This window comes from Anoplolepis gracilipes, chromosome 12 (genome assembly GCF_047496725.1).
Source record: "Anoplolepis gracilipes chromosome 12, ASM4749672v1, whole genome shotgun sequence".
NCBI lineage: Eukaryota > Metazoa > Arthropoda > Insecta > Hymenoptera > Formicidae > Anoplolepis > Anoplolepis gracilipes.
The window spans coordinates 9,968,642-9,996,538 of record NC_132981.1 but is presented as its reverse complement, the minus strand read 5'-3'; the positions used below and the strand labels follow the sequence as shown (position 1 = coordinate 9,996,538).

The 27,897-nt window shown below is 32.1% G+C and overlaps 1 protein-coding gene and 1 long non-coding RNA gene across 7 annotated transcripts in view; one reads left to right on the top strand and one right to left on the bottom strand.

Annotated features, from left to right (window-relative positions):
* LOC140672064 (atrial natriuretic peptide receptor 1) overlaps positions 1 to 27,897 on the top strand; it is a 95,251-nt gene that overhangs the window by 27,331 nt on the left and 40,023 nt on the right. For 3 of the 6 annotated variants that reach the window (XM_072903889.1, XM_072903890.1, XM_072903888.1), the window contains exons 3-12: positions 8,630 to 9,025; positions 15,519 to 15,633; positions 18,705 to 19,039; positions 20,397 to 20,488; positions 20,765 to 20,903; positions 21,268 to 21,349; positions 24,445 to 24,580; positions 25,943 to 26,020; positions 26,717 to 26,794; positions 27,761 to 27,865. In XM_072903889.1, coding sequence (XP_072759990.1) covers positions 8,630 to 9,025; positions 15,519 to 15,633; positions 18,705 to 19,039; positions 20,397 to 20,488; positions 20,765 to 20,903; positions 21,268 to 21,349; positions 24,445 to 24,580; positions 25,943 to 26,020; positions 26,717 to 26,794; positions 27,761 to 27,865 — 1,556 coding nt within the window. The remainder of the gene's footprint in view (positions 1 to 8,629; positions 9,026 to 15,518; positions 15,634 to 18,704; positions 19,040 to 20,396; positions 20,489 to 20,764; positions 20,904 to 21,267; positions 21,350 to 24,444; positions 24,581 to 25,942; positions 26,021 to 26,716; positions 26,795 to 27,760; positions 27,866 to 27,897) is intronic. The other 3 variants (XM_072903893.1, XM_072903892.1, XM_072903891.1) reach the window with 1 other exon arrangement.
* Positions 1 to 27,897, bottom strand: part of LOC140672067 (uncharacterized) — a 91,618-nt gene that overhangs the window by 42,286 nt on the left and 21,435 nt on the right. The window contains exon 3 of the long non-coding RNA XR_012047821.1: positions 4,663 to 4,700. This is a non-coding gene — a long non-coding RNA (uncharacterized lncRNA). The remainder of the gene's footprint in view (positions 1 to 4,662; positions 4,701 to 27,897) is intronic.

Genomic DNA, 27,897 nt, shown 5'->3' with positions numbered 1-27,897 from the left:
TAAGATTTGACGTCGCGTGCTTTAAATTCCGTGCTTGACCTTGCATGAAAAATATTAAGTTTGACTGCATTTATGAAAAATATGTATATAATCTCGAAATTTTTTCACCAGAAGAATATGTTTATGGCCATTTTTACTACACAATATATATTAATATTATGCAAAAACAATGATTACTATTTTACAAAAATTTTTAAAGGAAGGTTTACTTTGCTTATAGAGAAAAGTTCGCGTTGATCTAAATAACATTTACTTCCATTGATCCATGTCTGTTTACGGGTCGGAAAGAAGAAAAATATTTTTATTGGTTTGAAAGAGATGTATAGGTTTTTCGCTCTCTCTCTTTGAACATGATCTTCAAGATATATAAGACAACTATATACGGTGGTCGATAATAGAGAACGCAGTGCCGAATATTGTGTACATGTATACATGTCCATTATCCTTTTTCGATGGATGCACCATTCGTATATGACATATGCACATTCATCTTCTTCGGTGGATATGAAAGTATGGTTAATGAAGATGAAAAAGCATATTTTAAATCACGACTCTCTCGACTCCTTTTGTTCGATAAAATTATAATGCGGAAGAAAGTTGATAAATATAGGCGTTACCTGGTTGTTAAAACGTGTTTTTCATTTGTTTGACATACTTTTTTCCTAAAGAATTCTTCTTTGTAATTTTTGCAAAACTTGTGGAATATATTTTTTTTAAACAAAACGCATCCATAATAAAACAAAACTCTATGCAGCTCTTCGCTCTTGTTTTATGCAGAACCTCTAGTTTTCTGCAAGGATCTCTAGTTTTGCCATAGTGTTCACAGTGTAAATAAATTAGTCCGCAGTTTTGGTGTTGCCTTCAAATTCAAAGAACAAGAGAAGTTGTCTTTTCTAACCCATTCAAAGCTTGAGACTCTAACTAGATGCAGCAGAGAAAAAGAACTTTATTCTTTCCGCCAAAGTTTCTGAAGTATCATGCAAGATTACGGGAACTTTCTTATTAATCTCGTCTCGAATATGTTTGTGTTCTTCTGGTATTATTTCTTCGTAACTTCGTATTAACTTCGTATCATTTCTTTATCTCCTTTAAACATTATAATTTATTAAAATGCAGAAGTATATACTATTATTAGATATCTCGGATTTGCCATCGCGAAGAAAAATGGAATAAAAATTTAATTGTATCATCTTAAAAAAACTGATAGTTTTGAAAATAAATACATTTGTGATCTTATTTCATCACGCTTGTTCAGAAGGGAAATAGTACACAACATCTAGCGCATATTCAAGTGTATTTTTCTATGCAGCCGTGTGTTTGTTGAGGGCGAAGAAATATCGCGAATTGAATCGAGAGGCAACCGTGAGACACACAGTAGTAGTCTTTAATGAGATGTGGTCTCACGTTGCACGTTCTTTCAGAAACATTCTTTCACGGTTCGCTATTCACTTCAGAAACTTGGCATTTCATTCTCTTGCCTCTGTTTGCACGTTTTCTTCTTTTTCGACAAAATGGGAGCCGGGTTGCTTTTCACTTTATTGTACTTCTCTCAAAGAGTATCTACAGAGTATTATCAATGCGATGTACATATATGGAAGAGGTAGCAATATCTATTGTCAATTTTATTTTTTTTATCTATTAGAATAGCGAGAAAAATAAATTTCCTTGATCAATAGATTCAGAATTATTTTTAATCTTACTGATGTATCAGTGAGCGGGACGAAATTTGCGACAATCTATTCATAATTTCACTCAAAAAAATGATCTTGCAACTTTAACAAAAATTTTCTAGGTGTAAAAAATTAACTAAAACAGATAAATTATTAGCAAATACTGTGATACTGCATATATTTTGCACTTAATCAATTTAAATGACAGAGACAAAATTTATATCTGTACTATTAGTGTAATTTAGACAGAAATTTTTTTCTGTGATTCTTATCTTTAAGGCCTATCGTCAAGGACAATTATATTTGTGATTAATATTTGGCAATGGGATGTAAATTTTCTAGAGATATTGCTAAAATATTGCTGCTATAAATTCTACATGACAAATAATATTCTAACAGATACAAAAAGTAGCGATTTTTAATTGAGACATTTAGAAATCTATCTGTATTAGCAAAATATTTTTTTGAGTGTTTCATTTGTTGTAGCGAGATAATTATTTTGTCTCTGCGATTACAATATTTTTGCAGTAGAAGCCAAGTACGCTTTTGCAAGCTTAATATTATTCGCAGTGTAAATTGCAAGACGCACGAGTCATACTTGCGAAGTTTTTAAAAGCAGTTGAAGTACATAGATAATGCAACACGAGTGCATAATTATTTTTAAGTACGAGAGGGTTCTTTTGTCTATCATGACATTTAATACGAGAATATTTGAAATCAATAGTACTTTTCCAAATTTTTTTAATTTTGTTTAAAAAATAGAAAAGAATATTCTGGGAGAATATAATTTTTTTTTCTTCACGTTACATAAATTCTTATATCAAATTCTAATGTATCGATCAATTATAAGTGATAAACAGTTGCACAGAATTAATAATATGAAAAATAATAATAACAACATACTATACAACTCACAGTATTATTTTATAATATTTACATTAAAATAATAATACAAATATACATCTTAGATAGAATATTTTATGGATAAAAATAATAAATATATGTCAGTATTAAAGAAGTTGGTCTGCCAATTCTGTTAATTAAAAATTGTACAAATATTATAAGAAAAATTTTCGTAATTACATCTTTCATATTACGTCGCAGTCAGGGAGAAATATAATAATTTTCCGCAACCGCATTGCAGTAATGCTGCGAGAGTAATCCACGCGATATTATCTCTTACTCGACAAAAATCACGTAAAGGTATCGAGCAAGTAATAATGAAATTGAGTTTTCACATTAAAGTGTATACGTGATGAGAATAATATTATCCCGAAACCAGTCGAGTTTTATAGACGAAACAGGACTTTGGGTATTCCTCTCCCTTTCACTTCTAAGATTAACGGGTTCATTCCGAGCGCATTTACGCACTTGGAGGGTAGATAACTCTCTAATGTAACACTTGTTGCTCCGTTCTGAAAAGCTAGGCCCTAAAAGTTATAAAAAAATGTCTGGGGAAGGGAGATAAATCTGCCTTAATAACAATATAGGTCCACATGCTTGAAGCCGATCTTTGAAAATATTACGAGTCATTTCTTTTCATTTCGAGAAGAAAAATCTTTCTAATGTAACGTTTGTTTTTTTACTATTTTATATGTAATTATTAGAAAGGCACAGTTTCACATACGTACCAAATTAATTTTAGAGACAAAAAATATATATAATCTCATTCACATTTATTTTCTCTTCTCAATTTGATATAGATTGTAATGTAAAATTATTTTTTTTATTCAAACTTATATCAGGTGTATTTTTTATATTGTAAAATCTGCGTGAAATTCTTGTCAATTTATACAACATAAAACCATACGAAACTTTACACGAAAATATTGCGATGTACCAAAATGGCACGCGACTGTAATAACTCATTGTTGTCGGGAATGTATCTCGTCATTCACGGCTTAATTTTCGACCGAATTTATAGCCGAGTCATGTTTTTACGCTCTCACATTTTAAAGTCACGCGAGACGAGTTTTTATTCATCTGACGAAAGGAAAGTTTCAACGGGTTAGGCTTCTAAAAATTGCATTTCGCATCGGACGATTGTGTGTTTACGACGAAATATAAGTATTTATGTAATAAAAATTAATTTTTCTAAAAAGAAATGAAAATCTCTAAGTACATAAAAGTACAATTGAAACACATATTTATGTGTGCAACAGATAAAAGTTGAAAAAATTAAGATATGTATATATATATTTTTTGTTTTTTAACTCACTCTCTCTCTTTTTTTTCTAGAAAGGATATTTTTATAAAAAATTGATCTGTATAAATAAAAAATTAGTTTTTGCAATAAAACATCCGAAAGACAAAATGGGTATATCTTGGGAATATCTATCAATCGAGTTCAATTTGTCATATGATGCACGTGTCGTTTAGATCGCGAAAGATATTGAAGATATATATATTGTATATATATATATATATATATATATATATATATATATATCTTTAATATATATATATATATATATATATATATATATATATATCCAGGGTATGATATTCTAGTCCATTCATTTTTTATCATCCGCTGATGGACGCCGGGTCCCTCCTATCTTAAAAGTGTTTTATAAAGTTCATAAGTTCGTAATTAAAGTAAATATTTCATATTTATGAATTTATATACAGAATTAAAACAAATGTCATTCATTTTTATTTTAAGTTAAATTTTCTTTTTTCTTTAATCATGTAGTACAAGTATAATATTTTGAAAGAGAAAAATTTTTTAAATATAATAAATTTAGATTTCAATATAAAATATTCTAAATACATTTAAAAGAAATTTTGCTATAAATCGAAATTGACTCGTAGTCCGCCATGTGCGCGTGGTTACGTCGCTATCCGAGATTTAAAGTAACGGATCTGTGATATATTATATATTTCTATCCATCACATTTTTACGTTGCTGTAGGATATATCATTTCTAGACATTATTTGAGATAATTCTCACAAATCCATTATCATAAAAAAATAAAAATTTATCACTCACCGGTTGATGCGCAACAGCAGCATTAAAATTACGTTGATCTGTAACATAGAAATAGAAAATCTAAATTATAGCAATGCCTAAAATAATTAATGATTTAGAAAGTTATTATTGAATATTATATTTGATGTGTACAATAACAAGCAAATTAGTGGAATAATTTTATAAATTTAAAAAATTTTTTAATAATTTTGTAATTCTATAATAATCCTGTAAAGATAGAAACTTTTACAAGATTATTGCTTTTGTATAAAAAAAAATGTTTTTTTCTAATTCTCCCTTGGTCAAATTATTTAAATATATAAATCAAATTATATGATTAATTACGTAAGTTAAATCGGGCGATTAATAAATAAACTCTAATATACAAATAATATATTACTCGTCTTAGGATTGCTTTGCTTGCGATACTTCTTAGATCTATTTCTAAGTTTGTTCCTTTTCTCAGGTATCATGGTTGTCGATTCACATGATACTTTATACTCCTGCACTTTCAGTGATACTTTAACCGGCACTCTCGTACTTTGACGCTCGATACTTTGCAGGTATATTCCCGAATTCTGCAATCGCAAAACAATACCTCGTTTCTCGCAGGAATTGTACTTCCGTTGTCGATGAGATAATTTTGAGCGGAAAGACGCAATAAACCACAGCATATAGAAAATCGATAATACAGTGTGTGTTTTGGATACTTAGCTTAAGTTTGGAATAAACCTTCCGGGTAGTGAGCCCTCTCACCAACGTTAAGGTATATATCGAATATACGAATATATTATATAATTGTTGCAATCTAATATATAATAATTTATAATTTATTTTATAATTAAAAGATAATAGCTATATTGCACCAGTTTTTTATTCACGCACAAGGGATATGTACGCAATATAAATATGCTCTAAAAACCGAGCATAAAATAGCGGTCAATTCTCTCAATATTACATAAAATACTTTTCTAATTATAATATAATACATTGTATTTAGAAGTATAATATTATTATAATGCATAAATTATATATTATAATAATATATTATATAAATTATAAGATATATTATATTGCATAATAAATATTATATAATATAAATGTATGGCAAATGTTTCGCTCCTTCATTAAAAATTAATTATTAATCATTCGATCGAATGTTATTTGCAATGCGATATGTATTTAATAACGAATATATCTACGAATTGTTAAGGAAATAATTATTGTAAATATGTTTTAATGAAACGCTAATTTAATATTCCGATTTCTTATTTCTCTTATTCCTACTTTAAATGAATAAGTGCGATATCTGCTTGAACAAATAGCCGTCGCGACATTAAGTAAAACATAAAAAGCGTGCTATCAACTAATTTCTAATGCGATCTTGAGATAAGTTTGGACTCGACTTATCCTTAACAATCAATACGAGAGGAGTTTGTCGTATATATTAAATATACTCTCATAATTGAGCTTTTAATTAAATTAATTTTAAGGGAGATCACTATTAAAGCCAAAGTAAGCTGAAAAAAAATTTAGTGTAAAAATTAAATTAAAGTGAATTAAATATGTAAATCCAAAATAATGGTTAAAAAAGACATACAAAAGAAAGTTAATACACGTAATCCGTGAGCGATACGTCGGAACTTATACGTTCCCCGCGGAAATCTTCATGATGTGTAGTTGCTATAAACTTGACAGCAACTTCGGCAGTTTGCCCAGATAAAAGCGACCGCATGCAGAGCAGCAACATTAGTGAGGAGGGGACGCATGCACGTTAATCGGCCGTAACCGCTTTACCCTGGAATTTGCAGCCACAATGACGCCGGATAGCCTAACGCAGTTATTATCATATTAAACGGCGCGATCGATGAAGATTGAATGTCCTAAATTGGGCAAACCACGTGGCTTAGAAGACGTCAAAGTAAATATATGGAAGCTTTACACGGTTGTTGTTCAGAGGCTATTACGCGGCCAATGTTTGCCTTTATGCGGAAACTGTAGCGACGCAATATCACCTGTGATTGCTAATTAGAACCGCGAATTCAGAAGCGCATTGTTTGCGGCAATTGGCTTTAGCGTGCTTTGGCCTTAACGTATCAAACAAATGTAAATGAAACAACGTATACTCTACTGTACAAAAAGTCAAATTTAAGGGGATTTAAAAGCTGTTCTATATTATCGACCAAAATTTAATCTAACATGACAATATATTTGCTTAATATAAAAGTTTTGTAATTACACACAAAATAAGATTGGTTTCTACTAGGAATTGCATAAAGAAATATTTGTGAATTTTTAGAAATGACGTCTGACGTGAGTTTGTGTTTCAATCTCGCAGATACGCGAGAGTGATTTTTTACAGATTTTGAAAATCTTTTTTACTAGGCTTCTAAAGTCATTTCGAAAACTTTACTAATATTCTGTTATGTTATTCCAAACGCGGACGAACATATCGTAGAACTTTTACATTAAATAAATATTGTTACGACGTAACTGTCATCTTTTAATTTTTTATCATTTTTATATAAAGTTATCAGCCTCCGCGTGTTGTTTTTATAAGTACTTTAATTGTGGAGAAGGATTTATCAATCCTTGTAGCCAAAAAAGAGATTTTCAAAGTCTGTAATTCATATTCTATTGGTAATTTTGGATCCCCCTGTGCAGCGAGAATGTATACGAACACACATTTTTGTTCGTATCCTTCGAAGCAATTATTTTTCCAAATATATGCAAACTTTCATATGAGTGAAAATGTTTAAAAAGTATCTGCCACGTTCGCCTGAACGTATGAATGTTTTTCCGTTAATTGTGACGAGCATTGCATAGGAAATGATTTTTGAGATATCGCGAAAAACAAACGTGTTTTTCTCACAATCAGGGCAATAACAATCTATTTAATTAGGTAACCTGTGTGTTCTGTTATCTTTGTGCGGTTTTGTACAATGTTGCACGTGTTGCACTATACTAGGCCAACCGCGGATTCGCGAAATCCAATCGGTTAGCGGAATTTTAATTGCGCGTATATTCGAAACATCGTATTGTACATGTGCGTGTGCATATGTGTGCAGGTGCACATACGATGTGAAAAGGAGTCGTGAAAAATTGTAAACTCCACGTGTAACAAGGACGATAATAAATACAGCTATTTACACAGACACTTGTTTTGCGAGCTTCTGCAGAATCATTTTATACAAATGTCACGTATCACAGTCACAGCAAAGACATTTGATATCATTAATCAATAAAAGCAGGGCTTATCGAGTATATATATATGTATCGACGTATCGGCCGTTTGATCTAAATGTATTCTCAGTAAACGCGTGTGAGCGAGCATGAGATGTATCAGCTTAATTTAATTGCTCATATGTACCACCAATCGATACGTTAATCAACCACGTGACCCATGTACATTCACCGCGTCTCTTGTAACCCAAGTTCTCCTTGATAAACAATAGACTTGTTATCGGCGTATCAGATTATAAAGCGATCGTGATAGGATTATAACGCGGAGTAGCCAATATTCGTATTCACCGGTAAATTCAGATTCGTGTTATCTATTTCGCGCACGTGGTCTCTATCTCGTTACGTTTCTCATCACCTCACTCTGTCAATCCATGAGCATAGACTTTAATTTATGTACGAATCAAACAAACAAGAATTCTGCAATAAGAATAAATAATGACGCATGATCTGATTTACCTTATCTCTATGCGTTCAACTCAATTCAAAAAGCGCTAAACTTTCCATATGAATGCGTTTCGCAACGAAGGGATCGCTTATTCGCAATGAATATTTATTATTCATACATATATATGGAGTCTAAACAATGAAAGATTAAATCTCGTATGACCTCCATCTTAAGTGGCTTTATAAAATCAATGATGAATCTACAAGAGAAATGTCGACGCGATGGGCCTCCCGACTAAGTCAGCGAAATTTTGAAACCGAGCCATCAATTTCCGGAATTTTCTTCCCGAATCGCGAACAGACGCCTTCCTGGGTCCCGTGTGCGATTACGTGATCGCACCTGTGGCCAGGTATGCGGGTGTATGGGGCATACCCGTGTTAACGGCGGGTGCACAAGCGGAGGCATTTCGTCACAAAGGCGAGCATTATCCGACGTTAACCAGGATGATGGGCTCTCATCGCTTGGTGGGCGAGGCGCTCAGACATATCCTACGGCGTTTCGGGTGGAAAATCGCCGGCCTACTTTACCACAATCACGCGATGGCCAGCAGCAGAGGCAATTCAGAGTGCCATTTCACGCTGGGCGCTGTATTTACGGCGCTCAATCAAACACCGGTACACAGGAGCTTCAATCAGGAGACCACCACCGCCGAGGATTACAGGAACTTGCTCACCTTCGTCTCGAAATCCGCAAGAAGTAAGTTTGCTCGATTTCGCGCGATCTCGTTAATTTTTTTATTCTCTTATATAAGACACTTTTTTTTACTTTTTTTTTTAACAAAGGTCTATATTAAACGTCAAAAGATATTGAGAGAGCTTTCAAATATTTATCATATAAGAAGGATTCAGGGAAGAACATGTTTATGCAAGAGAATAATGTTTATTAATAAAATTACATACTAGATGAGTTGTTAAAATAATCAAGAATGATTTTAAGCACTTCACAGTAATAACATTATTATTAGGACAATTAAAAATGCAAACTTTAATAATTTAAAATACTTTGCTGTAAAATTGACAAAAACATAAGACATTCTTCTTTTAGATCCTTCATATTCTTGCTCGTAAAAGTAAGGCTGATATTCTTACACAGTATTCAAAAATTAAAAAATACATTCAATCATTACATGTAATAAAATTTTTAAAATCTCCTTTTGGAGGATTATTTTATATTTTACGAGTAGAAATTTAAATTGTTTGTTTCTAATCTCATCATCGTATCGTAAGAGAAAATTACATTCCCTTTACATATTAATACCGAGTTTTCTAATACGATGCCCGTTGAAGACATGCGAGATCGTGTAATGTTATTAAGCGTTATTCAAGTAGTCTCGCATTGCACCTTCTGCTTTGCGCAGACTTTGCATAAATCAATCAGCCTTTACTATAGTCGACAAAGTGTGTAATGTATACCGTTAAGGGACATCGTGTTACGAAACTGTGCTTGATAATACGAACAGTGAACTTCGATACTGTCGTTTAATTGATACCGTTTACAAAGTTTCCTCCTACAAATGCGCTCTTGCCTTTCATTCGTTGATCGCGTTTAAGACTTTGAGCTCGTCAACCAAGTTTAGACGTGAGCATCAAATAAATATCCGTTAGCAGCTTCATCCTATGGGCAACTCAGTCATTGGTGAAAGATATTCTGACAAGCTTTTGAACTTCAACATTATATAGGAGTCAAGTAAAGCTCATTAAGCACATGCGCACGTTATAATTATCGTATGATTAATTATTTTACATACTTTGCGTAAATTGAATATAAACGGTATAATCAAGCGGAAAGTTTCTTTTCACGTGCAATTAATTAATTTAATGTACTTCGCAACTGAGCGCGATATCATAATCACTGAGTTACGTTGTAAATTGTATTAATTCAATCGTCATATGTTCCATTTCCTCAAAATATCGCGCGGGTGATTTCCTATATGAGCCGCATCTTGAAAATTTCTCCGCGCTCATTTTCCATCTCCCATCGCTTTCAACATTTTCGAATCGTATTACGTAAAGTTACGGTAGACTTATCTTCAATAGGAATGAAACAAGCTACAGAGTATGTCTCTTCGATTTGATTCTATACGCCAAACGTGCCGCACAGCACATGCGATTTCCGAGTTAATGTACATAAAAATATCTCTGATCCTAATACAACAAAGTAACATTTTGAATTCATCGATTAAGAAATAAATATAATTAACGAGGTTGTTTCCTCTAATTTTTGTAATTAAAATTATTATTATACAATCAAAATATTTGCAGAATTAAAAAAAAATGAATTAAGAAATCAAGTTTCTCGAATTTTTTAAAAATTCTTTGAAACACGTTATATAAAGAGAATACCTTTTTGAAGGTAAAAATAATAAAAAGAAAAGGACAAGTGTATATTTTATATATTTTCTATACATTACTTAAGTGAATTTATAGTTGCTATTAATTCATCATGGTTTATTATTTATTATTGTCGTTATTATTAGATATACATGTAAGATTATTAGACATATATCATTAAATTATATTATTATTATCGTACGTGTTAATCACTTGTCTGATTATGAGATTCTTGGAGCAGAACCGCGAGGAATTCGCGGGCGCCGACGCGCCAACCGATTTTCGAGAATTCGACATTAACTCGAGAACGTGGCACGTCGTCATCAATATATGCTAAATTATTATCAAATGCCACAAATCGCCGATCGATTGAAATTCTCAAAGTGTCGCTGCCGCGAAATGAACTCAAGCTCTTATCGAATTTTTGTCGTTATCCGCTTCGCGAAAAGTGCGATGATTCAGATTCGTGCTGTCTCATCGAGTTCTCATGATAAAAATATTCAAGACTGCAAACTGATCCGATAATAGAAATATCTGCTTCATATTTAATAAATATTAACCTCATATATTGTGTAAATGCATATATTGTGTAGTCTTAATTATTACTGATCTGGATAAATAATATTAATGTATGTCGTTATCAATTTTATCAAATGTTTTGCGTAAGCGGATCAATCATATATGCAATTATATATGCATGCATTTGAGGTTTTTTTGTATGCACGTTTATGTCGTTCTAAAATAATAACTTTAAATTATTTTACACACGTGCGCGATACATTTAATACATATTAATTATTGCGAGAAATTATTTTATGCGAATATTGATAATACGGTTTTATGAAAATATCAAAAGGTGTGTGGAAGTTATTACAGTTATTACATATACACTATCTTTTCCCACTACATTATATATTAATAAAGAAAAATTCTCTTTTATTATAAACTTATCTTTTTACAATATTATTTTTTCGATTGACAATAAGTTATTTGTATATTTATTTTATTAAGAGATTTCACGCTGCATTTATTTCTCCATTTTTCGCGAAACAGATGTTACTTACAACAAGACATTTGTCGCATCCGTATTATTACATTATCATGCCGGGGAAGAAAATTACACAACGAGTTTACGTTTAACTCTATTCAAACGCCGTCTTGGAAACCCCGTGTGTCTCTGAGCAGCGAGCGTGAAAGACGAGCTATAAAAGAGAAGTAGGAAGATGGTTCGATCTATGTGATAATGAGGCTATTCCCGGTATACAGACGTGCGATGTAACATCGATCCGCCCATTTTACTCGCGTCGACGACTGATATGAGCTTGGCTTGTCCTTTCGTTTTACGCCTCGACTGCTTTTTACTGTCATTCACATTCTCAGTCGATATAAGGTGTCACGTTCTCGACATCTCGATCGTTTATCACAATGTCTGTGCATCGATGTGTAGGACCTTCAAGTTGATTCTCATCGCAATATATATTGGCCCAGCGATTGTTTAATGCAAAAGTTCCTCCCTTAAGTTAAACGATAGCCTTTATCTCCGTCTATCGAAAATATCTAAAAAATGAAAATTCCTTCATCGAGTAAGAATTCAAGATTATTTGTAATTATTGTGATGAATCTCTTATTAACAATAGTCGAAATTGATAGTCGATATTAAGCTTCTCAGAGATAATCTGCATTAAATTCAAGTATGGGAAAGTAGGGGAGAATACGAGAAGTACGAGGTACCAGATTACGATCAATATTCACGACGGTATTCTGCTATATAGTAGACCCTATCAAGAGGCATTGAAATATCTATTGTTATCTATATATTACACATTTTGTGCAATCTCTGCATTCTTTTATAATTGTATTTCCGGCTAATCGAAACGTTTTAAACAGAATAAGAAAATCTAGCTGGGAGCGCTCAAGTCGACGTCTTCGTATCGCGTCGACAGGATGCTCTCACATAATGGAGGCAACTTTATCCCTTTGTATCATATGACTCTTGTTAGTCATTGTCGGTGGCGACTATGTTAGCGGGGTTAACTACGAGCGAGGAGCATCCCTAATGAGACTCCGAGTAGAATCGACCTGTAATAATGCAAGAATGACGTCGTTTTACATCTTACTGTATACGCTCGACTCTATGATATAATGCATTTTGTTCGCTCGCTATGTTCGCAAATAATGCATTAATATGACAGAATGCGTCGTTCGTCATAACATGGTTTCGCAAGAAGTTTATGTGAATAAAAGCGGTAAACATGTGAGAGCAAATTTATATTTGACAATGCCAGATTAATGAAATGTTCTCTGGTAAACACAGAATGGGCAACATACTTTGATAATGAAATTAAAACACATACACATCATTTTAGTCATTGTCATCAATAATCATTCTCATATATATATATACATTTAGCTTTTGTTTATATTCTCTCTTTATCGGGTTCTCAAACTATTTTAAAAATTCTCAATTATTTCTTTCTTTCTTTGAAATTACGTCTATCCATTTAGAACCTAATATATTTACTATACCTATACATTTTATACAGAATTTGTAAAATTATGCCAAGGATGCTTGTGTGTGGCGCGTATTCTGACAAATCTCAAGTTAGCGCGCAATGTGCGCAAGCATTGCACCGATTAATGACGTGTATTCGACTCGTAATAAAAGTTGGATTACGACTTTGCTCGAATAAACGTTTATATGTATTTTGCTTGGTGTATTGCGGTACGATGATACGGGCTGCCGCGAATTGTTTCGCGAAAGCGCATTTCGCATTTATGTCTTAGAATTTATTTTCTCGTCTATTTCGCAAAATATATTTGTTACCATCAAAATCTAATATTTTCATGACAATTTTATGAATAAATTTTACAAATTGTAATAGCTTACATTCAACATTTATGATTGAATCAATTCCTGAGAGTATCGCTTTTTCTGTTTAAAAAATTTAAACTGTCAATAAAACTGAATGTAGATTTTATTTCGATTTCTGTGAAACAATATTGCACAAATATTGTCTGAAATGCAAAGTAAACAAAAATCTGAATTCTACTTTATTTGTAACATGTTTGCGATTTCTATAATTAATTTATAAACAATACACTTTTCAATAATCTCTTCCCCAGAGATTATTGACTCTAGAAATGATTGGCGCTCGCGTAATCCTTCTGGTTTATGCTTTTAACGAATTTCGTATATTTTTAATCCAAGTTTCCTTCGCGTGCAATATCTTTATTTTATTTGAAATTCGGACAGCTTTACGGTTTTGCGGTTGATGTACGAGAAGGAAATGAAATGTTCGAAGAACGTAGTACTGTGTATAGAAGATTTTCTGGATTTACGCAAGATTTTATCGCATTCGCGATATAACGCGGATACGCTAGAAGAACATTCATCTTCGTGTTACTTGCAACGTTTACAAAGTTGAAGCTTGACATGAAGATGTATTTTGACGAAGCGGATGGAAATATTCATACGTTGAACAGCGATGCTTTAGAGTAACTTTGGAGATATATACTCGATGTATCGGGCTTTAAAGCAAAATCGAAACTTTTTTTGTCTTTTTCCATTCGCTTGCATACAGTCGAAGCTTCGTATTTGCCGTAGTTTTCAGTAGTCGCGGAGTAACCACTCTTTTTACTTACGACTAGAAAATTCCGTATTCGTGAGCAAAAATTCAATTCTATTCTATTATATATCTTTGTGAATTCTTCATGAAAATTGCTCCTTAAGACAATCTTGGAGAAAAGACTGATTATTATAAAAAAATTCCATATTCTTGAAACCTATCTCCTGTGAATAAGGAGCTTTGACTGTATATATCTCTCTCTTTGAATACCGCGTTAAACCGTCTGAGTTTAAAGCAATTGAGCGGTAATAAAAATGTCAAAGTATAACGATGATCACTGAAAGCTTGAACTTTAGACGCAGAATAATTTGCTGTTTTTTTTTACTGTACTTGGACAGTGTTTTGTAATCTCTATGTAGTTAAAAAATAAATTTATTTATCTATCTAATTTGAACAAGTGTGTTTGGATGAATTAATTATCTTCACAAATTAATTATATAAATCAATCAGAATGATTAGGTCATATATACTGATTTCTATGATTAAAGTTTATTTAATAACATAATTAACTGAAGTGCTTATTCAGTTAATTATGTTATTGAGTTCTAAATTATAAATAATTTTACATTTATAGGTAAAAATGGTTATTATACATTATAAGAAGCTTACATAGTAAGATTGCAAACATTTAATTTTCATCTCTTTAAAACATAAATTTAAAGTAGATTAAACATAAAATTAATTTAATAAAAATATGTTATATGTAATATAAATTATATCAATTATTACGTTATTCAATTATATTGTTTTAAAGAATCGTTTATTTATTTATATAAAAGCATTTGTTTATATATTAGGTATTATATATAATTTAATTAATTTATATTTAATGGCAATTGCAAATACAAAATGTAGTATAAAAAATAAGAGCGGGAAAAAAATATGTTTTTATTTGGTAAAAGCGTTCAATTATACGATATAATTTTTTAATCGATCATTTCCTGATACAGTTAGACTATTCATCATTTATTTTTGTAAAAAAATACAGCACACGCGGTTATGTGTGTATCGACGTATGAATCCATATATCTTTATACTTAAAGAAAATAATACAGATATAGATTTGCTCCACACGTTAGCAAACTGCGGATATAATTGAATCGATCACGTATCGCAAAGTTGCCTGATGGCAATAATATTTGTACAGCTCTTGACATATTTCCTTTTATCTATCTTTCTCTCTCTTTCTCTTTTTCTTTCTTCTTATAAGAAATCGCTTTTTTTTTATTTTAGTCGTGGTAATGTGCGCTAATTCAACAACCATCCGGGAGATATTGCTGGCTGCTGAAGAGCTCGGGATGGTGGACTCAGGAGAGTATGTGTTCTTCTCCATAGAGCTTTCCTCCAGGTGAGTAAAGTAAACTTGCAATTTTATCCTCACAGATGCGTATATTATTCGTTATGGCGCGAATAGTACGTCGTTGCGCAAGTTTTTCATCAAATAAAAAATAATAGTGAACATATATGTAACTGTGTAAAACACGTACCACGTGTGCATTTAAATATAGAGAAATTGCACGTAAAATAATTATAAAAATGTATTTATTAAAATGTAACAAATAGAGAGATAATCGTGAGAAATCCTTTTATTTAAAAAAGAGAAAATTAATTAAACTATGTATACAGTAACATAATTATCTTTGTATGTGTGTATGTAATATATATTTTTTTTTTAATTTTTTTCTACGCGAGATATTTCTAAATTAAAATATTCTGTATACATGTTAATATTAATACAAATTGATTTTTGTATTTTATTTAGTGTAATTATTACTTAACTCGGCCGCGTGTTTCGAAAATCTTACTCTATAAAACAACGAGATAATGCGGAAATAATGCGAAAAACGCGAGTCGCATGTCGAAAACTAGGGCATAAGTAACGGGCTTGTACATACAATAGCACCTGGCTCGGACACTAAAGCCATTTTATAATTGAAACGAATGTGGAGTCATCGCTGCTACACGACTCGACTTTATACAGAAGGCAGATTGGCATGAAATACATGGCATCTATTTTCAGTAGCTCTGAAGGGATGAAAAAGCAGGTAAAGAGATTACCAACGTTAAACATGTTTCCGCGAATTAAACAACTATTCAATTTGTGCATAGAAAAAAAGGCTTTCTTATCTTTCTACAAAAGCTACAAATGTAAAAATATAATTTCTCTGTAAAAATAGATATTTTCTATCATTAATTAATCGCAGATATCTCCTTTATGATGAATTATTTCGCCTAAATACTCAGAAATAATCTCTATGATATTCTGGAATAATGTGTGCTAATATTAGTTTAGCGTAATACTAATATAGTTACGACATTAGAGAACTGTATTTATTTTACTTGCTCCGTGTTTGCCTGAAGATATTCGACGCGTTATATAGTCAGGCTTAAAAGATCATTTATAGGCTAATTCAATTTAATTTATTCCGCGTTGTCGATGCAGTCGTTTCACGTTAAATCGTGAAGCATTCTGCTCGCTTACATAAACTGCGTTTACGTACCTACTGTGTGTACAAAGGGCGGGTATTGTGCAATCGTGTCGTTTAACGAGGGCTTGAAAAGCGTCGTCCCAGGAAATTGCTAATTCCAAAACGCCTCCTCGTGTGCGTAGCACGTGATTCCTCACGGTCGTAAGTTTCTTACGATCGTATTCTCGGACGCTGTCTTGTTTTCTTGCTTATCTTATCCGCGAAGGTGATGGGGTCTTGTATATCTGCAGCCAAAATCAAAGCTGGAGTTTGAATTTTAACGATCCCGTGAGAGATTGTGCGTTGGGTCATAAAAAAAATATCTGCGTCTCTGAATAAAAACCAACAAAACTCGTTATCGCGTTTTCACGTAACATGTTTGTTTCCCCTCTGTGTTTTCGCTTTTGTTAATAAAGGACTTCGCGCGATTTTGAATCGAATAGAATCTCGATTCATTCTATTGGAAACCGCAAACCGCGATCCTTCATTTAGATTATAGACGAGCCGAAATAGACAAACATGTTGATCTATTATCATGCGTATAAAGTCATTGCGATGATAGTCAGGAATCGATAGTAAATTTGTTTTTGGAAGAGAATAGCTGATGAATGAAAGTTCCACATGAATTTATCGCGAATGTAATCGCGGATCTCGTAATGTTTTCCGAAGTGAAACAATGAATTTTAGTTTAATGAGACTCGCATGAGAACGCGATGCAAAGAATGAAAAGTAGTTCAACTATCTCGTAATTTGAACAGTGATTAGCAGTGACTTTAACAGTAATTAAAATTTTTATTCAACCATCTCTGGTGGAATTAATCGGACAGCTTTCCGATAATAGTTCGGAGAATCTGTCGCGAGAATGACAAATTCTGCGCACAAAAAAAAATATCTTTTAAAATTACGTGCATTAAGTGAAGAAGTTTCTCTCCATTATCCAATACTCTTCGATACTCCTGTCGCAGATTAGAAAGTTCAAAAATTTCTAGAATGTTAAGAAGCAGAGAATTTTCTTATGCGACTTGTGAGATTGTTTTTGAACTACACCGATTTATTCGCTTATCTTAAACAAGAGAGAGAGAGAGAGAGAGAGAGAGAGAGAGAGAGGCAGACAAGATGCTGGAACAAAAAATATTAGCGGTGTCATTAATGCAAGCGTTTCATGACATCACTTAATTTAATCACATATTTCGCGGAGACTTATCGCCCTTTTTGTAATTCGAGCATTACACACATTACATATGTAGGATAGATACTTGCGGCTTTTATATGTCCCAATTATAACATAACGATCGCTTATCATAAAATGAAAGTTATGATCTCTGGCATGGTATAAAATCGAAAAGCTGTTCGGTCACAGCACATTCGAATAATTAATGTTTCGTTGAAACATAAATTAATTGGCTCGTTTTACGATATGTCGTTTTAATATCGACAATTTCAGGTAATTGTCGGAAAAACAAAATATATATACGTAATGGGAAAAATTCAATCATGCTTTTCGCACGTATGCGTTTCTCTGTATGAGAGATGCTATTTTTGTAAACTCATTTCACTCAAATGCAGAAAAAATTATTAAGGTAGAATAAGTTAAAATCTAGAAAATATTCTAATTTTCTATCTTTGATGTTAAATTTTCTTTACTAGTACACATTCTAATATGATTTTTAATGGAAAATTTCTACTACAACAAACATTTAATTTTAAATATAAACATTTTCTCTTCTTATTTTTTTTCTTATAAAAACTTGTTTGTAATTTTAAATATTTAATTATTCCGCAAAAGAAACCAAAGTATTCTTTTGTAAAAATAATATTATGTTAGAGAATGTTTATTTTATAAACATACGTAAAATGGCATTTTGTAAAATCCTACAGCAATATGAATTTATTTTCTCATAATAATGTACATTATTGCGGATGTGAAATTAACGTAGCGAATGTGTTTCAGCGACAACGACTCCATAGAACCATGGAGAATCGAAGGCGATACCGACGAACGTAATGAAAAAGCCCGTAAGGCTTATCAGGCCTTGCTGACGGTGACAGCGCGCACCCCGGACAATCTGGAGTATCTAAATTTTTCGCGCGAAGTCAAAAGCTTGGCGCAAAGCAACTACAACTTCACTTTTGGAAACAGCTCGGTTTCCACTTTTGTCACAGCATTTTACGACGCCGTGCTGCTTTACGCTCTCGCTCTCAAGGAGAGCTTGCCGGAGAAGCCGGGGGAGGTCAACCTAGACGGTGGTAATCTGACCCGGAGAATGTGGGGAAAAAGTTTCAAGGGTAAGATTTAGTTATTTTCCTTGATCGTTGCTTACTTTTATAGAGAGAGAGAGAGAGAGAGAGAGAGCCGTCGTGCCAATCATTTGAGCGAAACTTGAATTTACAATTTTTTTTCAACAGAAATGGAGAGTCAACCACGGTCGAATTTTGTATGTTACGCAAGAAATATTATATTGTTTAATTGTTGCGACATTAATTATGTATGACTAATTGAAGTACGTAAGTCTTGGATACGACAATGATAGAATTCGTCTTAATTGTGTAAATTTTTTATAAGATTGCTCAACAAATGCATTATTAACGGCGTCAGTTTTCAGCAAAGTTATACTGTTTGGATTTTCAAAGAATTTACGATATAGAAGCAGGTTTATCGGTGGAAAATCGCGTTATCGGCGGTTTTTATCGTGCCATCGGGCGCGTTAGGCAATCGTTTGTAATCCGTCGACAAAGTTAATCCTCGGACGAGGATAAGTCAGCGTTGTTGGAAAAGCGATGACGGACGATTTCGTCAGACGCCGTTTAATTAGATATGTTTTGGATCGAGTCAAATTGATTATCGCCGTAAATTATCTCTTGTGGAGATCTGTCGCTGACATTACCGTGGCTTTTCAACTTTTGTAACTAATGAGATCGATTTGCGCACTAACCCCGCGCTTCTCTCTCCCTCTTCGTATCTCTTGCTTTCTCTCAAATTTTATTCGAGTGTTTATGACTTGTATTTTCACTTTTGATACGCATATACATCTTTAGCGATTACGAATTGTTTTTTTTTCAAATTTTATTAATTTACAAGCAATTTTCTTGAAATATTTTAATAAATAAATGTTTTTTCCGTACGGAAATAAATATAAATTTCTTTAGTACATGAGATAATATGAATATTGTCATCGTTTTTATTTCGCAATATGAGAATGCAAATAGTTGAACTCAGCTTTGACTTTACATATCATTTTTCAGACAATCTTTGAAGTATCGCAGAGCACTTTACTCTCTTATATTATGTTATTTCGTTTCAACTTTCGCGATCCTTGATTTTTCCACGGGAAAACCTCACGATCCTGATATAGTTGACGTGAAACGCGAGATTGCTAGTTTATTTTGTATTTTAATACGTATCCGGTATTCCCATCCTCCTACATATGTGCGTAGAGAGTTGCATTTTTATCGGTCATCTCAAACTGCGATGCATTTCACGCGAGATTTTACCATACTGCGCAAAATATAATTTTTTGAGAATTAACAATTCCATAACTGCCTGTCAGCTGTTAATCCCCAGCTCGGATTAAACTCTATCGACTAATCTGAAATATGTAATGACGTTTTGTGTACTTTCGCAATTATGTATGACTAATTCCAGGTATAACCGGCGACGTAAACATCGACGAGAACGGTGACAGAATCGCGGATTATTCTCTACTGGATATGGATCCGGAAACATCTAGATTTGAAGTAAGATATCCTCGAGATCTCGTATTCTACGTACTACCCTACATTTGAGATGATGTAACTTTATCCAACGTCTCGTTGTGCAGCAGCTCAAGTAATTTAATCCACGACATTGTACGATGCTAACGCATTTAGCATGTCAAGCTAAGATTGAATAAAATCTCACAGAATTTCTCTCTAAGGCATATTGTTTCGTTCTTCAATACATTCATTTGTATACTTACTTTTTTTTACACCTTTTTTGCATTTTCATCTTATTTGCAAAATAATTTCTCACAGATTGTAGCAAATTATTACGGTGCGAACAAAACATTGGAGTATATCCCTGGAAAGCAAATTCACTGGGCTGGAGGCCGTTTAGAGCCACCTCCGGATACGCCTACTTGCGGATTCGACGGATCCTTGTGTCCAGATAATTGTGAGTTAATACTTATTCAATCTAACAATAAGTACGTATAATATAAGATTAAATAGATAATATATCTATAATTTAATATATATGCTTATTACAAAAATATTCAATTACATACTCGGAGGTGGGAGAAAAATATTTTATACAAATTTTTAATTATATAATTTATATTATTATATTAACATAATTTAATAATTGATTAAATCAACTGAGAGATATGAAATGTAGATATAGATGTACAAGTTTTCTTCTTTATAATTATGTTGACATAATTCTATGTGAATTTTTTTCTTTTCGGAGACGTCTGAGATTGACTCTCTCTTGGAAAGTATAATATTTTCTTTTATTAAAATTACTAATGTTTCGATAGCTCTTCCGGGTTATGCCATTCTCTCCATGGTATTGAGCTCTATTGTGGTCGTCCTCGTCGTCGGTTCAGTATTTATTTATCGGTAAGTGAGTTTTGCTTTATATATTTCTTTATAACGACGTGTTTTCGTCGATATTAATGGAGATGTAAACGTTATTGAGTGATACGAATTGTTATTTGGATATCGAAAAACCAATTCAATATTCAAACCAGACAAATATGAATGTATTTTGCGAAGAGAAAAAAAAAAAAAAACGTGGAATCTGTGTATTGTACGTGTGTTCCAATAAAAACCGGCCAATAATAATTTTCACTTCAATCACCGCCGACTGCGCGTCTTTGATTAAATTATATAATGATTTAATGGTTGTTTTTTTTTTTCTTTCTCTCTCTTTCTGTTTCTCTCTATTTCTTCTGGTTTTTAACTAGAAGAGATTAGCGAAATTATTTTCTATTAGGAATTGTGTTTTCCACGTCTCTTATTGCGTATATTCAATATTATATTCACATATTAATTCGTCGAAATATTTTGAAGAAAGAAATAAAGAATTTGTTTTTCAAATTTTAACAGTCAAAGCTGAACGTTAAGTCAAATTAGCTAATGCAAATAAGTTTTGCTCTAGAAATGTGCACATTTGGTACTCAAAAATATCAGTCGACATTTATGTTAATTAATGCAAATTGATATGCGCATTAATTAACATGGATTCATTGGATTAGAAATTTAAAAGACTTTTTTGTGCAAAAAGATGATCTCGATGATCTCTAAAGTATCACTCACCAAGTGGACATACACATATCAAGGACGAATAGTTGAAACTTCTCAGCTTCCTTGAGTGCGCTACCATTAATAGGGCAAGGAGAGGCTAAGGAAGGTAGAAACGAGTGGAGCGAGATAACGAGGTAGACGTGGACGAGGCGAGATAGTACTTATCTGCGGTAAAATTTCCAGCGGATACTGTGAGTTAATCGATTTATCTCGCCTGTCGATTCTGTTCGCGACCTCTCCAAGTGCCTTTGTCTATATAGTTTGTTAGTGCTAAAGCGGTTCAAACCGCTTAAACGTACTTGTTTCCTTTGACAAATGTATTTGAATCAATCGAGTATAACGTTACGACATGATCTTAAACATTTTTATGAGTAACGTAAGTATTGTTCTTGAATAAATTGCTATATTTTTTATGACTGTTTTCATGTATTTGATCAGCGATCTTCTGTCGATAATTATTATCTACTATCGTCTTTCAAGAGTCTCTCAGAGTTTATTGCGTATTTTGTCGTATTATAAACTTGATTTTATACACGCTGTATCTTTCCGTAGGATCTTAATCAGAGATACAATAGCGCAAATGCATGGCTTTACAACTTTCTTTAAGACGTGTTAAAAATCTGTTTAATGGAATGAACTATTTTTGCAGATAATAATGTTTATCTTCAAGCATGTCGAATTCTTCAATATTTTGATTCAAAAATTTTATCGGGCTGTTTTCAACGGAAATCTCTCAATTTACGAATCTAATCGTAAGGCAAATGAAATTATTTGCCTTTTCTATTGAGGTCAATTCAATTTATGCGACATTAATAGAGCGCTGCAGAAACTCTACGAGATAAATTAATCTTATAATCTGCGGTACGTGCGCGGTCGAGATATATTTTTGATATGATTCTGTGTTCAGAAGCGCGGATAAAGTGCAGAAAGTGGTTGCATTGCATTATGCACCTTGAATTTCGTCTTCTGCTTTACAGAAAATGTCGTTTCAACGAACAATTGTATGAATGTTTCGCAATTTGTCTCGAATGGCTCTCTATGCGCTCAAATTACGAATGTAATTGTTATAAAGAAAATTATACAGAAAGAGAAAAATTATTACATACAGAGAAAGAGAGAGAGAGAGAGAGAGAGAGAGAGAGAGAGAGAGAGAGAGAGAGAGAGAGAGAGAGAGAGAGAGAGAGAGAGAGAGAGAGAGAGAGAGAGAGAGAGAGAGAGAGAGAGAAAGAGGGAAAACACACTTCACTTTTCTGAAAGTCAAACATTCCATCTCCAGGTTACATATTGGTGGAAAACGTAAATAAAATTATATCGTGTAAAGATAATATACTCGTTGGAAGAGATAGAATTTCTTGATAATTCGCTAAACTTAGGATTACATATTTGTGAGAGGTTTAACAGAAATCACAAATATCTGTCAGTAATATTTTCCATTATATGTATATCGCATATTGTTAAAGTAACTATCGACACAGATATACCATATGATTCAATGCTATAAAAATTACGAAATAATATAAATATAAAAATTAATTAAATAATATAAATTTATATTTATATAATATATAATATATATTATATTATATAAATATAATATATTATAATTATATTATAATATATTATATTTATATAATATTATATAATATTTATATAATATTATATAATATTATATTAATATTATATAATATATAATATTATGTAAATATAATATAAATATAAAAATTGCGCTCATTTACGAAAATTGATTATTTCTTCGAATCTATTAGTATTGATAATGAAATTTGTAGATGAAATTTTTGTCGAAATTATACGTCGCAGTCAATTTCGAACGACGATTACGCTTTGGTTCGCTTTTATTCGCTCCACGAATATAATGTACGTGCACTGTCACCCTCTCCGGTAAACTTCCGTGGAATATATCAAACTCATTTAGTTCGAGAAATTCCGTACACACAGGGAGCCTTTATATATGGAATAATATCCCGTATAGGGACTGATAGGCATCCGGTTATGAGATACGCCGGCACGTAATTACCTCTTGCGTTGTTTGACGCACGTACACATCAGCACAGAGGGGGTTGCGAACTTGTTCAGTTCGCCTATACATCTTTGCGCACTTGTAGATATGGGAATATACGACGTATACGTTTAACGAGCTGATTAATTGCATCTTTGCAAAATTTGTCATTGATAAAAGAATGTCAGTTAATCAATGAGAAACGTATGCGAAAATATTCTTTGTCGTTGAGAAAAGAACGATGTCTGGAATTAATTTGCGACATATGCGTGTGATAAGCACGCAATTTATCATATCCGCAGCCGCAAAATATCGTGTAAATTTTTTAATAAATTTCCGTGCCGTAACATCCTCTCCTTTGTCGTCGATAATGCTGTCGTTTGTTTTGCAGACGCTTCAAACTGGAAGCGGAAATTGCCTCCATGACGTGGAAGGTGCATTGGGACGACGTAATTGTAATACCAAACGCGAAGACCAGGGGTTCCATGTACTCTCTGATTGCGAATAAGTTTCGCGGCAGCCAACTGGTAAATATGAAGAGGGAATTGCAATTCCCGCGTGAAATTCTTGCACAAGATCTTTAACATTATTTTGCTTGCGAAAACGATAATTTGATTGTCCGACATTTCAAAAAGAGTAATTTGAATAAAACTTGAGCAAATATTCGCTGCGCGACAAGCTACAGTGGATAAAGTAAACAACAGCAGCGACGATCAAATTTTTATTCCGAACATTTATTCCAATAACGTTACATTTATTTCGACAATTCCATTCTCGGTGTGTTCATATCTTAGCCAGGAAGTTGGGAAAGAGAAAAAAGAAGAATGGCAAAAAGTATCATTTCGCGAGTGTAATGTTCTCTTAGCTACTTCCGGAGTATCCGCCGTTCTTTACTGTAGCGGAGTAAAGAAGCTCTTTATTCCATTATACGTTTTCTTGCGTTTCTTATCGTTTCTTTACGGTGTACAAAAGCGAAAGAAAAAGTATGTCCTATAATCAAGTTTAATTTCGAAACTCTTATGACAAAAAATAAATTGCAAAATAAACGAGAATACCATGTAATTTTGATTATATTCGCATGCTCATGTAAGATATTTTAGAATCTTCGATCTTCAATTTAACGACAGTCCTTGATCAACTTGCAGTCAAACTTTGTTTAATGAGTTAACATCAATCTTCGATTTTAAACGATCATGAGTGAAGGATGTTTTTACAAACATAGTTTTAGGAATATATTGAGTAACGAGAGTTCACTCTACTTAAACTTGCGTTTACTTTTAGTTAAAAGTTTGATTAACTAGGGCACATTTAAGGAGCAACTGAACGGATCGGCTACGTCAAAAGTTAATAAATCTAGTTCATTTCGAGATTCATGAATTTGACATTACAAAATACTTTTCGTTTCTTAAAATCAATTAGATTCTTATTGTTAGTTAAAATAAAAGATTTTTCCTGTAAAATATAATTTTATCGTAAATATTATCTTATATCGAACTAACCTTTTTATAGTAATTGTATTACGAAACTTTTATACTGACTATACATATATAAAAATTTTGATTTTATAAAACAAATCTTTACAACTTACAATTTAATTTTATTAATTTTATATTTTTAAAACGCAAAAGTTGCTTTGCGAAATGTTAAATTCATGAATTTCGAAACGTATTAGATCTATTAATTTTTGACGTAACTCATTCCCGTCTTCAGTTCCTTTTTAATTTTTAAAATTTAAAAAAAAATAAAAAAAAAGGAAAATTCTAAATTTATCAGAGAGAATCTGCTTCAGTATAATATTTTTTTTGCACGTTAAGATAATTTGCTTTATATATTATGTAGCTTATCTTACACTATATAAATGATTATTTAAGGAATAATTTTTATTCCAGACGATATATTCTGAGGATAATGCAAGCATGCCGGGCGATGTTGATAAAACTGCATATGTTCCAACGGGATTTTATAAGGTTAGACTACAGTTTATTTTTACTTGAATGTGTATAGTGTTTAACTCGGCGTATACACATGTGACTTATCATTAATCATATTAAATATAATTTGAGAGATTTAGAGAGAATATATATAAAGCCACAATACTTGCACTGGATCTGCAATACGTAAAAAAAATATATATATATATTTTTCGTGTCATTGCATTTTTCAGTACTATATTAGCATCGGTGTCTATCATTGACAATTATTATATGGTATAATATCATATATGCGAGGGATTTATGTATTTTTTTTGCATCTGCCAATCAATATTTATTTCAGTTTCTTTTAAAACGATATTGCTTTAACAGAAGGGTTTAGTTGCGTAACAAGTGCACGTGAAAAAGTAGCAAGATTTTTAATTTATTAAATGATTTCATCTTCGCATAGCGCGCGCGGCTTTAACTTTAGAAAAGTTTTCTCATAAAATTTTCTATCGCATTGTTACAATTGTCTTTTTACCTTTCAATAAATCAAGTTATTTCCTTTCCCCAAAGCTTCTGTATACCATCGAATAAAAAATCATCGGATTTTATCAATATTCAACGTTGATTCAATTTGTATCTCTAGGCGTTGCTTTTTGTAGAGAAAATATTTTTTACGGACAGTTTTCGAGGCGAAGAATTGTCAGTCAATAATTCTATTGGCAGTAAAATCGCAATTTGTTTCAGAATTCAAAAATCGCTATAAAACTTATACCAAGAAACAAAGTCGAGATCTCCAGGCCTTTGTTGCTCGAATTAAAGCGGGTAAGTAAATTGACTTTACAAACAATGCGTATTTTTATCGCATGTCAAGTTTAATACATATATATGTCGTAGCCAGATTACAAAATTCATCTTTTTATAAAATACCTAGACGTTTTATAAAGTGCGGCCATATTTTTAAATCGTGGTTAGATTTGAAATATTTTACAATCTGGCTAAGAATTTTAGTCTTTTTATAAAATGCTAACAAGCGATCCGCCACATTATCAAATACAATGATTTTATATATCGTTTTAGATTCTAACTGGTTCATTTCAGTCATTTTATGCAAACGTTGTCTTTGTTATAAATCAAAAATGAAATGCAACAGCCGTTGTCATGCTGCCGGTACTTGTTTAAATAAGTAAACATTTTACTTTTTATAAAATTTAATAATATTATTAATAAGAGTATTTATTAAAGATTTTATTTATGTTACTTTTTATAAAATTTAATAATATTATTAATAAATATTGTACATTCATATAAGTTTAATAATTTTTTTATTTAGCAAAATACACGAAACTTATCACTTTTCTATAAATAAGTAGCTATCCTATAGACAGTTCATAAAACGACTGAAATGAACCAGTCAGAATCTAAAACGATATATAAAATCATTGTATTTGATAATGTGGCGGATCGCTTGTTAGCATTTTATAAAAAGACTAAAATTCTTAGCCAGATTGTAAAATATTACAAATCTAACCACGATTTAAGAATATGGCCGCATTTTATAAAACGTCTAGGTATTTTGTAAAAAGATGGATTTTTTAATCTGGCTACGACATATATATTTTAATATCTATTTTAGAGAAACTTTCGAAATATATTTTTCTCTCTTATTATATATAATAACACAAGTCTCGACAAATTATTTATTTATGCATAATTTCTTATCTAGCATATGCGGTATTGCATGTAATAGGCTATAATTCATATGAGTGGTGATTTTGGTGACTTTCACAGATGAAGGATCTTCAACATGATCATCTTGTTCGATTTTACGGTGCCTGTCTCGAGCCGCCTAATTGTTGCCTCCTAACTGAATACTGCCCTAAAGGATCTCTTCAGGTGAGAATTGTAATTCTATCTGAAAGTTTTAA